The 16,089-nt window shown below is 34.8% G+C and overlaps 1 protein-coding gene across 4 annotated transcripts in view; it reads right to left on the reverse strand.

Moving 5' to 3' along the window:
- Positions 1 to 16,089, reverse strand: part of Rab26 (RAS oncogene family member Rab26) — a 344,828-nt gene that overhangs the window by 294,566 nt on the left and 34,173 nt on the right. For 2 of the 4 annotated variants that reach the window (XM_069847791.1, XM_069847792.1), the window contains exon 2: positions 7,574 to 7,766. The exons of the other annotated variants lie outside the window; for them this stretch is intronic. In XM_069847791.1, the coding sequence (XP_069703892.1) occupies positions 7,574 to 7,609 (36 nt within the window). In that variant the 5' untranslated portion in view covers positions 7,610 to 7,766. The remainder of the gene's footprint in view (positions 1 to 7,573; positions 7,767 to 16,089) is intronic. 4 annotated transcript variants of the gene reach the window in all.

A 16,089-nucleotide genomic window follows, 5' to 3' on the forward strand; every position in this document is an offset into this window, starting at 1 on the left:
ACTAAATTCCACGAGTCGCTCCTGACGTTTAGGCACATAAGACGAAAATCTTCTCAGTGTCTTGTACAAAAATTTACATTCCCAATCATAACAGTTAATCAAGTATCTAACATATCTAGCTTATTAAGATAGACCTATTAGTGTATAGGTAATATTGCAATTATTATTATTATTATTATTATTATTATTATTATTATTATTATTATTATTATTATTATTATTATTATTATTATTACCATTATCTTCATCTTATGTGCAAGTATGAGAATATGAATTTCAATCAAAATCCATTCGCATGAAAATCATTAAACGCAAATGACAAATCTGCACAGAGATGAACACAGAAGAGTGGGCGGTATTTTACCGAAACGCCTACAATAACCAGCTTTAAATTCCTATAGTTATAGCATTGTGAGATAACATTTGTAAAAATGGACAATCAAATAAAAAAGTAATACTTGACAGAAAAAGTGACAGAAAAGTGAGTGCTAGAAGGCAACAGAAGACATCAATAAAGTCAAACAAAAGCAGTGAAATTCGGTAAAGTGGATAATTCTGAGTATGACATCATCGTAAATTATGTTAAGTTTTATACCAACGAACCTACACCAACTACTACTTGAGGTCTTGCGTCAATAGAGTGATGTCTTTTACAAAAAATTCGCGACATTTGCTATAGAATTATTTGGATTTAAAATATTTAAAGCGTTAGAAAAGAAGTAGAGTCAATGTGGGAAGTTTGAAGTTATAATTTTTGCACGATTGTGCTTTTGTTGTAGGTACAATATTTACAGCTATTGTTGTCAGATCTTGAAAGTTAGAATTCCTACACAGAAACTTGTTGCTATGGAAATCATTCTTAATAATATAAAACTATACTGAAATAGACCCATTACAGCGCACTTATTCTTACTTAGTTACCATTACAGTATAGTATTGTATTTTCAATTTTATGAATATGATCGTGAAAAAATGTTGTACAACATATGTTTGTGAAGTGTATTACAAAATCTAGGAAACTGAAAAACTCGCTCTACTCATTTTTCAAACTTTTCCTCGATTTTGTAAAAGAATTTTACAACTTTGTATTGTAATATATATTACTGAGAGATAATTGACAAGAAAAAAGGAACCTCATTATTTTGTCGAGCGTGTAGTTTTCGGTTACTTGAATGTATTGTTTTCTAATCCTTATAAACAAATGCATAATATACAAAAACCCAGTACGTACTCTTATAAAGCTGATAAAAATCGTTTCTTCTGTAATTATCTGATAACGTATTATTACTGATAATATACTCTGATACTAGAAATGTAAGTTAAACGAAAGCTTTCTTTCAATTTAAGTTTAATTAACTGTGCGTTTGTGCATGTGTGTGTACGTTAGGGACTGAGATATCAATTATTTCACAGAGAAAATAGTGGCAACAGCTGTGTATAACATCAGCTTCAAACGGTTCCGAAATGATAGGTAGGAAAACATTTGAACTACACACGAAAAATAGGCTACACTTCACACTAAAGTTACCAGAATCTATACGCGGGAGTGAGGTTAAGATTTGTTACAGTTTTCTAAGAACATTAGCTTAATGTCGTTAATTACATTGATATTAACACTAACAAAAACTAATCGTATAATTTTAGTGACTTATAAGTTACGTATTACACAGACTACAGACTACTCTTACTATTGTGATCATAAACAAGCGTATGAGTATCTTATCAAATCATCAATATGCAGTTATTTACGAAGTAGGAATTCTTTAACAGTGCACTGAGCATACGTCAATGTTTCTTCCTATTGCTTTTACAAAATATTCGCAGGGTTTGCATACTCGGGTCATTTTGCATGTTTGATCAAGTGACTTGAAATAAACTACCGTTATTTTAGCGTAAAAATTCTTACACTTGTTTTCTCTCTCTCTCTCTCTCTCTCTCTCTCTCTCTCTCTATGGGAGCTGGAGGGGAACATCCTTATGCACCGCGACCTGAGGTCTATTGTGCGCCCCTGCAAGCCCACCGATCCCATCTACGCCGAACCAGTCCCGCAATCCTTCCAAATCCGTGTACCATTCTACACCAATTGCCCCCCTCATATTTATCCCCTCAAACGTTCTGAGTTGTAAGCCTTCTCTCCCATCTCCTCAACGGTCTGAGGTGTAAGCCAACTCTCCCGTCGAGAGAAGAGTGCGTTCCGCTGCTAGCCACCACGGAGACCGGCCGAGAGAGTCAGCAGCTTCGGAGGGCCGTGATCTGAAAACCAAGTAAGACAACCAGAATGATAAGGAAAGGATGATAGGGGAGGAAAGAAAGTGGCGAGAATGAATGGGGTTTCATACGCCTGATAAAGTTACCTGATATTCATCCACAGGAGTGAGGGAAAAACCCCGAAAAAATCTCACCCAGGCAACTCGTCTCAAGCGGGGGAATCAAACCCCGGCCCGCTGGATTCGGGAGCGAAGACGCTACCAAGAGACCACAGCGGTGGACTTTATACTTGTTACACATATTTTTATAGAATATCATTTTCTGAATATGAAGAAAAATATCTTTCGGTCTAAGATAAAAGAAACTAATCTTAGACATTTTCTTTAATATAAAACGTCTGTTGTATACTCAAAGGCTAAGGAACAGCTTTTTTCTGCGTATATAAGACACAGTTGTATGTCTGAATCCCGCCTAGACATATTTATTTATCAGTTGTCAGTTGTCAACATGATGTTCTCAGTAACTGTCCCTGTCGTGTCGATCCCTCCTTACCAGAGCACTGAGGAAGAAAGTTGCTGCTAGCAGCTAGCCGGCACGAGACCGTTCGCAACAGATGCAGGTATGATTTATCAGCATTCCGATAAGATTACAGAGATGGCAGTTAAGTTTTTTTGTCATGTTGCAAGCACCGATGGCAATTAAAATGGATATTGAGGTTTTAATTATTCCCATGTTTATTATTATCTTAACATGGAACGGATGAACCAAGCCCTTATGGACTACGAGCTCAAGATCTATTGTAACCGCCGCGCCGCGCCGACCTCTTAAGATGAAGGAATCATAGGATTAAACTTCAATGCTTGAAGCTGTAGCCCCAGGCATACCGCAGGGCAAACTAAGCAATTAACTAATAGTCCATCAAATTAAAAGGAGGCAAATCCGAGATAAGAAATTTGGCCTCGCTCCAGGCGTCCACGCCGTTCTTCATCGACCTGTGGCGCTAATTATTACAGAGAGAAATATATATATATATCTGGCTGGTCTCTCCATCTGAAATAACCGAGATTGGTACGCCAGTTCATGCCATATTTTCTTATGAAATAAAATAAGAACGAAGTTAGGGTAAAATGGAGAGTGTTTGTAAAGTGAAATTATTAGGGAATCTGAGAGAAATACGAGAATTTTGGAAAACCATCATCTTTGAATCTTGTCTCCCACAAATACCATTCTATTCTTTCTAGAGTTAAAATTAGATGGGAAGAGAAGGTCAAAGCTCTGACTGAAATAGGATTATACATGTTGAGTATTCGGAACCGATATGAAGCTATGAAAAGTATATAATTAATATAACAAAATAATCTTTAAGCAGATTTAATATAGAAAAGAAAAAGTTAAAGTTAATGGTTTCAGATATAAGGGTTCACTATTATTATTATTATTATTATTATTATTATTATTATTATTATTATTATTATTATTATATGTTGATGGTGAATGATATAAATTAGTTAGAAAAATAAATGATATTAGATTAGTAAACGTAAGTTATTAGTATCATACTGTATTTTTAATAATAATAACAATAATAATAATAATAATAATAATAATAATAAAATATGTTAAAAAGATAATTAGTATATACTTATAGGTTGCCATATATATTGTTAATTTGTAATCATTATATAGTGGGTGATGGCGGATTAGGAACTGGAATACATCTAATCTTCCATGACGTGAATACAAAATCATGTAATAAATAAATAAATAAATAAATAAATAAAAATAAAAAATATCACTCTAGTCAAATTTGGGAATGGAAAGATATCTTACCTATTCAAGAAGTCCTTTGAGCTTATATATGAGTAAATCTAATTTTGTGTAGTTTTCAAATAAAGAACCATTAGAGAGGTCTAATATTTTAGTAAAAATACGCTTTCGTCTATGAGTTTAGAGAAAATCACCCAAGGCAAATGGCATGACAAGGATAATGTTTCAGATAAGACTGATAATGAAAAGAAGTATTTAGTAAAAATTTCGGAACTTATTTTTTACAACATCACAATATCTTTGTTTGGACTCCGTCAAATGATAGGTAAATTTAAAAAATCCGGGTCGTATTGCATCTACACATTTTAAAATAACATTGGCTACTGGATTCTCAGACTAGCACACCAAGTGCGTAGAATTATTTTCTATTTAATCCAATGACAGGTACCGGTACTTGAATTTGCATTTTTCACTCAAGCGCCCCCATCTGTGAGCCACGAGCTGAAGCTGTAGTTCTTTTTTTCGTCCTATACGTTGCCCATGGTGCAGAATGGAAGGTAAACTATGTAGCACGGCATGATGATTAATAGACCAATGATGAATGCCACTAGGGCAGCGGTTCTTAAACATAAGATTTCGAGGCCCATTTCACATGATGTGAATTTTGCCTACCATTAACACATTAATTTATATTTTTGCTTAGTCCAAGGTAATAAAATATTTTCATATATATATAAGCTATTTATTTTTCACTTTCAAATTATTAAAAATTCAAGTTTAGTTTATCAACTTCGTAAAAATTAGATTTGTTGAAAATAAAAAAGTATAATTACAACAATTTTGTGAACATTAAGGTTAAATTATTGCTGGAATTGCATGGTAATTTTATTATATCTTTCATAATCAAATCACAAATCAAAATTCAGTTTTAAAACTCATTTTCGGATCCCTGATTATTATTTATTAGGTCTAGGACCCCCAGGGGTTCGCGGACCACAGTTTAACAATTACTGCACTAGAGAAAACGAGAATACCCTGCATAAATTTACGATCAAATGTTGTCTTTGAACAAACAAATTACCCTTGCACCCTCCGGGATTCAAACTCTGGTTAATAGCATGGAAAGCCGACGCTCTAACCTTTCGGCTAGCGATGGTGTATAGAATTGTAGACATCTCTGCAAATGAGGGCTTTGATCTTTATAGAATTTCGAACTTTATTTATTTATTTATTCAATTATTCACTCATTTATTTATTTAATTATTCACTCATTTATTTATTTATTCAATTATTCACCTATTTATTCATTCATTCATTCATTCATTCATTCATTCATTCATTCATTCATTCATTCATTCATTTATTTATTCACAGCGTCCTACAATGATTTAATGGATGGATTAGAATAGTTAGTTCACCTTGATTTTTAGGGAATACTGTCAAGAAAAGTAAGAAAATCGTCGAAGGAGAAACACTGCCGATTCTATGATATATATATATATATATATATATATATATATATGTTGGGTCGTTTTAATATAAATTTTAAAATTATCTTGCAATTTCAACTACTTTGTAACAAACAGAATATGGATATCATTCTATCGTATTCAGGTCTTTTTGGTGGTGTAATTGTTGTCATTGGATTTGAGGTTCGCAAGGGCGATTGATTTTAAAGGGCGTGGCTTCTTCATGAAAGGAAATAAAGCTATGGGTCTCGTGTCGTAGATTTACGATACGGAAAAACCCTGTATCTCATAGAGTGGTCCAGACAAAATTTGTTGGTCATTTCTCGCCCACGTTAAATAAAGCGTTCGGAAAGTTATTGTGAACGTCTATGACTCAGCCAGAGAAACTTCCTTCTTTTGCATTTGCAAATTCAAAAGTGACGGCCACGTTGAATCCTGAACAAAATTATATCGAGATTTTTCAACTTCATCAGTCGGCAATCCTATGTTTTAACAATTGCTGATAATTATTGTCACAGTATACAGTTGCTACATTCTATCAAGTGGACGTCAAAACTGCTTAATGTTACTTTTCACTCTGAGGAGGCCTAGTTTCACCTTTTCGGCTACATAAATTCATAGACCACACGATTATGGTCGTCGGATAATCGACACAGCTTGCATGCCATACCACAACATGATCACGAACTCTGAGTTTGGGTTGGCATTTCCAGACGTTGCAATGTTTGTACTATTTTTGATAATGAAACAATCAATAATGAGAGTTAGTCTATTACTCTGACATTCTGTACAATTTCATTGGCCAATTTGAAGAAAATTAAATAAAGATCTCTAAAGATTTTTACTGATATTTTTGGAGAACGTATCATTTTTTAAATATATAGTCCCTACACTCCCCAGACTTGACACAACTGGATCTTTATGTATGTTGTTTGTTGCTTAATCAACTGTCCGAAGACAGGTCTGAACCTCACAAGTGATACCAAGAAGACACCACTTACGAGGCAACACTAAGCCAGGAGATAATGGGTTAGAGTGGCCAGTTCCTTTCCGATCTCGATACACTGCACATTTCGCTGCTCCCATACATAAAAATAGGGACTTCTATGTATGGGAGCAGCAAACTGTGTAGTGTATCGAGATCACCCACGCATATAATTATGGTGAATTAAAAGCTGTAAAAATCGCGTATGCAGGAAATATTACACAAGAGCTACTAAAAGTTTTCGAAAATAAAACCTTAATACATATCACCCTAAAAGGGAAGTTCATCACTATAATTCAAGGTACAATTATCGTCTTTCAGAACCTGGAGCTAGATTAAGTCCAAAAAATAGTTCAATTCTATTGCTATAACAATGTTTAAGAAGTTTTCACTAAAGGCACATGATGCAAGTTATATACAATTTAAATCTGTTTTGTATAAATGGTTAATCAACCATCCATTCTATAGCATTAGTGAATTTATTGGCCCACTGTAAATGTATTTTAAATTTATAAGCAGCATTACTCTGTATTATTACGATTATTATTAGTATTGGTTATTGTTACTATTATTACCGGTATTGTATTTCATTTGTATTGTTGTATTCATCTGTTATTATATTTTATGCCAAATATTATTTTATATCTCTTGTAATTTAGTGTATTTATGTCTATTGCAACAAACTATTGCTCATGACATTAATAAACGATTGACTGATTGATTGATTGATTGATTGTATTGGGGCCTATATTGATGATCGTGGATATCACTTTCAACGTCTATTGTAAGTTCACAGTGATATTCTGAACACCTCGTATGAGAATAGTTTCCGATTTCGTTTACTCATTTCGTGTAAATCGTTATTTTCAACTACAATAGGTTAATTTAAAATAAAACTGTTGTGTACACGCAGCGCTACCTGGACCGCCACTAAGAAAAACTGCAAACACGATTATGCTCACAACTACTTCTACTTTAACGCGCATTCTTTGCTTTTGCTTCCTGTGAAACTCTACTCATCGGCACCGACGACTGTACCTGCGAGCAGGCAACCTGCTTTCTTTGCGTGTATTTTGAGAAAAATGAAATAATACTATGCACAATTAGAGGATGTAAAACTACGAGAAAAAGCCGCAATACTCACGATTAATGAGGAAGAAGCAGGCGCCGCAACTAACATGAACAATCAAAGAGAACGCAAGGCGATGTGAACGATTAGGCCGTGGTTGATATTGACAGTTATTACACGGAGTCAAGACTTCATGTTGCGTAGCTGTGACTGTGGTGCTATGACTGATGCCACTCGTTCGCTACAATTTGAGGTTAGTCTCCGTCACCTGCAACGACACAAGGACAGGTGATTACAGACAACCTAGCTCTCATTCTCTACGATCCGAACAAACGTGACGAAGTTCATTACAACTGAAAGTCAATACAAGTTGTTGCCTTATCGCACTGAGTCATCAACATGTTGAGCCGTAACAGACATTAAGGGCGTGATGGAGGCTATGTGAAATGCTGGCAAACATACAGCAGAGAACACAAATGATGCATTTAAGAATAACATTCCACAATATCGATTTAAAAAACATAAGAGAAAAAAAAACTAAAATATTGTGTCCATGAAATTCTATAATTATGCAACGAAATATATGAGAAAAGCGAATGGTCTGAAGATTTTACGGAGACGGTGCCGCTGCCAATACCGAAGAAAAATAATGCCAAGAATGTCAGGAGTTCAGGACTATCAGTCTGATATCGCATTCGGCGAAGATTCTCCTGCGAATACTGAATCGACGTTTATATTCTAAGATGGAAGGACAGTTGGAAGAAGAGCAGTTCGGCTTCAGAAAAGGAAAAGGTACGAAGGATGCAATACAAACAATCGGCGAAAGATACCTAGAGAAGAATAAAGAAGTGTATATAGTATTTGTGGATTTAGAAAAGGCGTTTGACAGATTGGATTGGAACAAACTGATGGACATTCTGAAGAAAATAAGTGTGGATTGGAAAAACAGGAGACTATCTAGTAACCTATATATGAAACAACGAATAAAAGTCAGGATAGGAGAAGAAATGTCTGAAGAAAGTGAAATAGGGAGCGGAGTACGACAAGAATGCCTTTATCATCTATCCTGTTCAACATCTACTTGGAGAAGTTGGTGAAGAATTGTTTTCAGAACATGGAAGGGGTAAAAGTAGGAGGAAGAAGAATAAAATGCATAAGATTTGCTGATGATATGACGTTGTTAGCAGAAGAGGAGACGATACTAAGGGATATGCTACTGGAGTTACATGACAGCTGTGAGCGTATGGGATAAAGATAAATAAATGCAAACAAGACGAAGACCATGGTTGACGCAAGAAAGATAAAGAATTCTAAATGAGGCATTAGAGCAAATAAATAACTTGAAATATTTGGGGTGTATCATAAGCAGTAACATGAGCTGCAGCCGGAAGTCAAGAGAAGAATAGCAATGGCAAAAGAAGCTTTTAATAGAAAAAGGAGCATCTTCTGCGGACCTCTGTAGAAAGAACTAAGGAACAGAATAGTGAAGTGCTTTGTGTGGAATGTGGCATTGTATGGGGCAGAAACGTGGAGATTACAACGAAGTGAAAAGAAACGAAAACAAGCATTTGAAATGTGAATATGAAGAAGAATGGAGCGTGTGAAGTAGACAGACGGAATAAAGAATGAAGTTGTGTTGGAAAGAGTGGGTGAAGAAAGAATGATACTGAAACTGATCAGAAAGAGAAAAAGGAATTGGTTGGGTCACTGGCTGAGAAGAAACTGCCTACAAGGATGTACTGGAAGGAGAGTTCGGAACAGAAGAAGATATCAGATGATAGATGACATTAAGATATGTGAATCATATGCGGAGACTAAGAGGAAGGCAGAAAATAGGAAAGACTGGAGAAAGCTGGGTTTGCAGTGAACGTTCTACCCATGGGCAAAACATTTATGTTTGTATATAATATACGTAGCGATTAAGGGAGAGTTACGACTTCTGACTCTAATTGTAAGTGAAAGTCAGAGTCTTGAGTTATAATCCGCTTTGAGCATGTACGCTTATCACTTGTTATTTTGATGTTTTCTGTGCTGACTCAGGTGTCCTTCTTTCATCCATACACCGCTTCCCAGATATAATGCCGTCGCTTATACCGTGAATTCTGATACAGCAGGTCTTACTATTTGACACCCGTTGGAAAGATTCCCTTCACCAAGTGAATTTTTTTGGTCTGTAGTTGTGATTAAAAATTATACGCTCTATCAGGGATAAGCCTACACCCAGTGGCGCCAAATTTTTAGAAAATATTGGGTATTGAGTTACAAGTTAACCTAAATAAATCTCATAAATAATAATGATAATAATAACACGAATTATTGGGTGGGCTCGGGCCCCACGGGCCCATACAAGTTGGCGCCACTGCCTACACCTGCACGTAGAATACGTCACCCAGTTTCCGAAATGAAACTACAGTTACGTTGGTTTGAATGTTTTATTTTTGTTTTGGTTTATTAATGGAGAATATAGACAGTCATTGTTTGAACCGCTTTATTGATCGGTTGCAATTTATCCCGTGTGACATTTAGTGCAAACAGTTAAAAGTCTGTGTTAAAAATACTTTTCGCACTAGCGTTAAGATTAGGTCTACTTTTTAGCACGCTACCTTATAATAGTCAATTTTTAACATGCTTGCCTGCATTTGAAATATTTACTTTTATGAATGACTGTATAAAAATGTTTTCCTATAGATGTTTTTATTGCTAATTTTGATTTCTTTATAATTAGAACAATACTAAGCTAATTTATTGATTCTCAACAGAATTGCTTGATTGTTTTATTGCCAACATTTTTATGTTTCTTATCAATCGTTTCATAAATTTTTTACTGTAAATAAAATTTCCTTTAGTGCCTGAAGACGTTACTGTAAGAGATTGGTCTGTTATGCTCACTCATTTCAGAAATGAATTGAGAGTTATATTTACAAAAAAGAAAGAAGACAATAAGGAGAAAAAAAAGAAAGAAGGAAAGAGAAAGAATGAAAGAAAAAAAATTAAGAGCGAAATGGAAAAAAAAACTGAAGGAATAAAGATAAGAAAGGTAAATAATGAATGAAAGAAAAAGAGAAACAACGGAAGGAAAAAGTAAGAAAACAAAACAATAAAGAATGAATGATAGAGAAGGAAAGTGTAAATAAAACAGAGAAACAAACAAAGAGAGAGAAAGAAAAAAAAAGAAAAGCAATAGAAAAATAAAACAAGAATTCGAAAGAGACAGAAAAGTTGAAAAGAATAAATGAGACGGAAATAAACAAGAATATGAAAATAGGTAGGCCTATATAGTTGAATTTTTAGTACCTTTATGCAGATATTTCGCGAATATTAAAGGTTTGTCTTTAGCATAGATTCCAAATTTGTCATTTTAGGTATACTTTTCACATTACTTTTAAGGTACAGAGTCTATTATGTACAATGAAGTGATGTTAGACCCTAACAGAGCAAGAATTTAATGACATAATTGAATCGGCTTTTGTAAAAGGGACACATGTTACAAAATTTAATGTTTTGAGATATTCAAGAAAAACATAATAGCAGGTAGGAAACTTAAAATTGGAACTTGATATTCTTGTTACATGAAGTTAGCTACAAACGTGACTGATATATATTATAATTTACTCATATTATTATTCCATTGGTCAGTTTCCAGGAAAAAAAACCGATTTTGACAAAAATGTAAGGTATGTCGTTTTTGAAAAAGTTGATTCAATTGTTGAAATCGGAATACTTGGAGGAAACCTCTTCCACAACAGTTTCGTTCGCAGAAAATATCACAGAATCTACTAATAAGCAACTTCCACTCTCTTTGGTGAAAAAAAAAAAACAGAACCTGACTGGCTGCGTTATGGTAGTGTCATAGCGTGGAATGTAATGAGAATATATGTTACCATTTATCTAAGTGCTCAGAACTGGGGCAGTTGCTGCAATAGCTACATGTACGAGTACATAACAAAATTACCTGAAACATATTATGCGTTAAAGCGTCGGTAGGTGTGTGAATACTTATGCTTGGAAGGTCGTCACATTCGATTATTGAGGTTAAGGTTGACGAGCGTGAATATACAAGGCAACGCGGGCGCTAATAATGATAAAATTTACGACAGCACACTGTGCGAGCGAAAGCTTCCACAGCTGGGGTCAATACTACTCGAGAGTTCCGGTGGAGACAGCTGTATCACTTAACATTTCAACAAAAATTTCAGTGTCTTCTTACAACCACTGAGTTTCTGCGAATACACTCTCTGTTACGTTGTTAAGTGGACAAAAAAAAATGGTTTTCTATTCATTTCCTAGCAACGAACACAAAGAAATTAAAAGTAACATACTGAATTTATTAACTATCTACTACGTGTCTATGCATTTCTCTAATAAATTACTTAATGTATTCATCCATATAATTAATTTTCATTAATATCACCCTCTTTATCTATACATCCAACCTATCCAACCTAAAGGTATCTACCTAACTAACTACCTACCTGTCTGTCTGTCTGTCTTTCTGTATGTCTGACTTCCTGTCTACTCACTTACCACCCGCTCATCCATCCAACTATCAATCCACCCTTACACCCATCTGCATATCTATCTATCTATCTATCTATCTATCTATCTATCTATCTATCTATCTATCTATCTATCTATCTATCTATCTATCTATCTATCTATCTATCTATCTATCTATCTATCTATCTATCTATCTATCTATCTATCTATCTATCTATCTATCTATCTATCTATCTATCTATCTATCTATCTATCTATCTATCTATCTATCTATCTATCTATCTATCTATCTATCTATCTATCTATCTATCTATCTATCTATCTATCTATCTATCTATCTATCTATCTATCTATCTATCTATCTATCTATCTATCTATCTATCTATCTATCTATCTATCTATCTATCTATCTATCTATCTATCTATCTATCTATCTATCTATCTATCTATCTATCTATCTATCTATCTATCTATCTATCTATCTATCTATCTATCTATCTATCTATCTATCTATCTATCTATCTATCTATCTATCTATCTATCTATCTATCTATCTATCTATCTATCTATCTATCTATCTATCTATCTATCTATCTATCTATCTATCTATCTATCTATCTATCTATCTATCTATCTATCTATCTATCTATCTATCTATCTATCTATCTATCTATCCAACCACCCACCCAATGGTGATACTAATGGATATGATACTGGAGCTACATGACAGCTGTGAGCAGTATAAGATGTAGATAAATGCAAACGAGACGAAGACCATTGTCATAGGAAGAAAAGTAAAGAAGGTTTACTTGCGAATTCTAAATGAGACAGTAGAGCAAGTGGACAGTTTCAAATACTTGGGATGTACCATAAGCAGTAACATGACCTGTTTCCAGGAAGTCAAAAGGAGATCAGCAATAGCAAAGGAAGCTTTCAACAGAAAAGGACCATATTCTGCGGATCTCAGAAAAAAGAACTAAGGAAAAAAATAGTGAAGTGCTTTGTGTGGATTGTGGCATTGTATGAGGCAGAAACATGGATATTACGACGAAGTGAAGAGAAACGACTAGAAACATTTTAAATGTAAATATGGTGAAGGATAGAGCATGTAAAATGGACAGACAGAAAAAGAAACGAAGCTGTGTTGCAAAGAGTGAGTGAAGAATGAATAATGCCGAAACTGATCAGGAAGAGGAAAAGGAATTGGCTGGGTCAATGGATGAGAAAAAAACTGACTATTTAAGTATGCACTGGAAAGAACGGGAGAAGAGTTCGGGGCAGAAGAAGATATCAAATAATATCAAATAATAGACGACATTAAGATATATGGATCATATGCGAAGACTAAGAGGAAGACAGAAAATAGGAAAGACTGGAGAGTGGTAGGTTTGCAGTAAATGACCTGCCCTTGGGAAGAACATTATATGAATGAATGAATGAATGAATGAAATTGCCGGCTTACTGTTTTCTAGAGATTGTTCGGTTATCTGTCCTCTAAGGAATGCTATTGATTGTCCATCATACTATCTTATAATTTCTGGTAATTTCTATCCGACTATTTTTGTTGTTAGTTTCACAGCGGTATTATTCAATATATTATTGCACCTACAGTTCTCTAGTTTATTTCTATTCCTTTTCTTGAATATGGGTATGAGTTCTCGTAATATCCAGTCTTCTGGAGTGTATTACTCGTATTATTATTATTATTATTATTATTATTATTATTATTATTATTATTATTATTATTATTTGTTTATATTTTTACAGTTTTGTGAAAACTAGCGTTGATTAACTTAAATTGCAATGAAAAAAGAAATATCCTATATGGAGGGCTTTTCTTATGATTATTACTAAGAAAATTTCCCGAAGACAAAATTATGAACTTTGCACGAGCTATACCAGATGGAATAATAATAATAACGTCCCAGGCAGGAATCGAACCCAGGACAATGGCGTCCGCACAACAATAAAGCTCCCTGCATAACAGTCATCGGGTTCCACTGAAAGAAATGTTAACAGATGTAAATGAATCATTTGTTTATTAAACGCTAGACTACATTTCTATGCATTATTCTTTGAACTGAAATTCCCTGAAAACATAATATGAAGTGAGGTTATTCCCTCGTCAACTTGAATTTTTGCATGAACAATGAAACAAATATTCAGCATAATTAAAGTTATTTTTTCCCCCAAGTTACTCCATTTTCACTTCTACCCGAGCACTCTGCACATCGACCTTGCTAAATTAAATTGAGTGAGTGACTTGCACTAAAGCAAACATTTTCCAGCTGTAAATGTTATGGTATGCAGTAATTTATATGTACTTCATAATATGTTCAACGTTTCACAATTAAAAAGCCAAAAAAAAAAAAAAAATCCTGTGCAACGTAATGAAAACGGTTGTTTCGTTGTAGTTTATTCAGGGATATGTCAAGCTGTCATTAATGTAATGCTCTTCTTTCTCGCCTAGAAGAGTAGTACAAATATTTTATAACTCCATGTAGGTTGACTTAGTACACAACGTTCAAGGCGCTCCTTTGATACTCTGTTGGAAACACGGTCTGGGAAGTTTAATTCCACACAACGTAGTCTATAGTTCCTCCGACAGCTCACAATCAGTGTTAAAATGGTCTTCTTATTCTGCTAACTCGAATTCGATTCGTGGCGTTAACTAGGTTGATAATAAAGGGTGCGGCAAAACATCCTCCCTAATTTAAAGTTGAAATAAAAAACAGATGGATCAAAATAAAGAAACTTTATTAATATGAATGGTATCTTAACAGTGGGAATTTTTCATTTTTTTAATAATGTGTCTCTCAAGTGGTGTCCTTCACTATCAATGAATTGTTGAATGCGACTTCGGAAATTCTGCATCACTCTAACTAGCATTTCTTGAGGAATAAGACCAGTTTTTTCCTGTATTGCATTTCTTAGGTCTGGCAAAGTTCTCGGCCGATGTTTGAACGCCGCAGCCTTAAGATGCCCCCAAAGAAAAAAATTGCAGGGTGTAAAGTCCGGTGATAGTGCTGGACAGGGGACGTCGCCATGTGAAGAAATTAAGCGTCCAGGAAAGAAATCTGAGCTATGTGAGAGGTGGCTCCGTCCTGCTGAAACCATTCCTGGTCAATCTGTAGCACATTGAGTCTTGGTGCCATAAAATTGTTGATCATAAAAGTGTACCGCCGAGAATTTACTGTCACAGTAGCACCATTCTCTTCAAAAAAGTAAGGACCAAGTATCCCAACCGCGCACCATACAGTAACCCGGTCGTTATGTAGAGGCTTTTCATGAAGTTCAAGAGGGTTCTGTCCACTCCAATATCGGAAATTTTGATGATTCACGCATCCCGATAAGTGAAAATGTGTAATGCAGATGCTGTGGTTCTTTTTAGTGATGAAGCACAATCACCAGACCTTGCACCCTGCGATTTTTTTTCTATGGGGGCATCTTAAGGCTGAGGTGTTCAAACATCGGCCGACGACTTTGCCAGACCTAAGAAATGCAATACAGGAAGGAATTGGCCTTATTCCTCAAGAAATGTTAACTTAGAGTGATGCATAATTTCCGAAGTCACATTCAACAATGCATTGATAATGAAGGACACCACTTGAGAGACATGTTGTTCAAAAAATGGAAAATTCCCACTGTTAAGATACCGTTCATAGTAATAAAGTTTCCTTATTTTGATCCATCTGTTTTTTATTTCAACTTTAAATTAGGAAGGATGTTTTGCCGCACCCTTTATTATCGCAGAAAACGTTGAAGAATAATGGTATTGACGTTTAAATACATTTTCCTCCTCAATATATGAGGACAGTAACTTGGGAATTCACCGTCACATAAAAATGCAACGCCCTTCCTTGTTCGCCTTGTGTTGTTGTTCTTCTTCTTCTTGCCTTCCCTTCGTTCTCCTTATCTTCTTCTTGTCTTCATCTTGTTCTCCATGTATTCCCATTGTTCTACTTTTGTTATCCTTTTTTCTCCTTATTCTCATGTATTCTCCTCTTCTTCTTATGTTTCCCTTGTTCTCCTTTGTCTCCTTATCTTCATCTTGTTCTCCTTGTACTGTATTAGCTTTCTTCTCCTTATTTTCC

This window comes from Periplaneta americana, chromosome 15 (assembly GCF_040183065.1).
Source record: "Periplaneta americana isolate PAMFEO1 chromosome 15, P.americana_PAMFEO1_priV1, whole genome shotgun sequence".
NCBI classification, from domain to species: Eukaryota; Metazoa; Arthropoda; class Insecta; order Blattodea; family Blattidae; genus Periplaneta; species Periplaneta americana.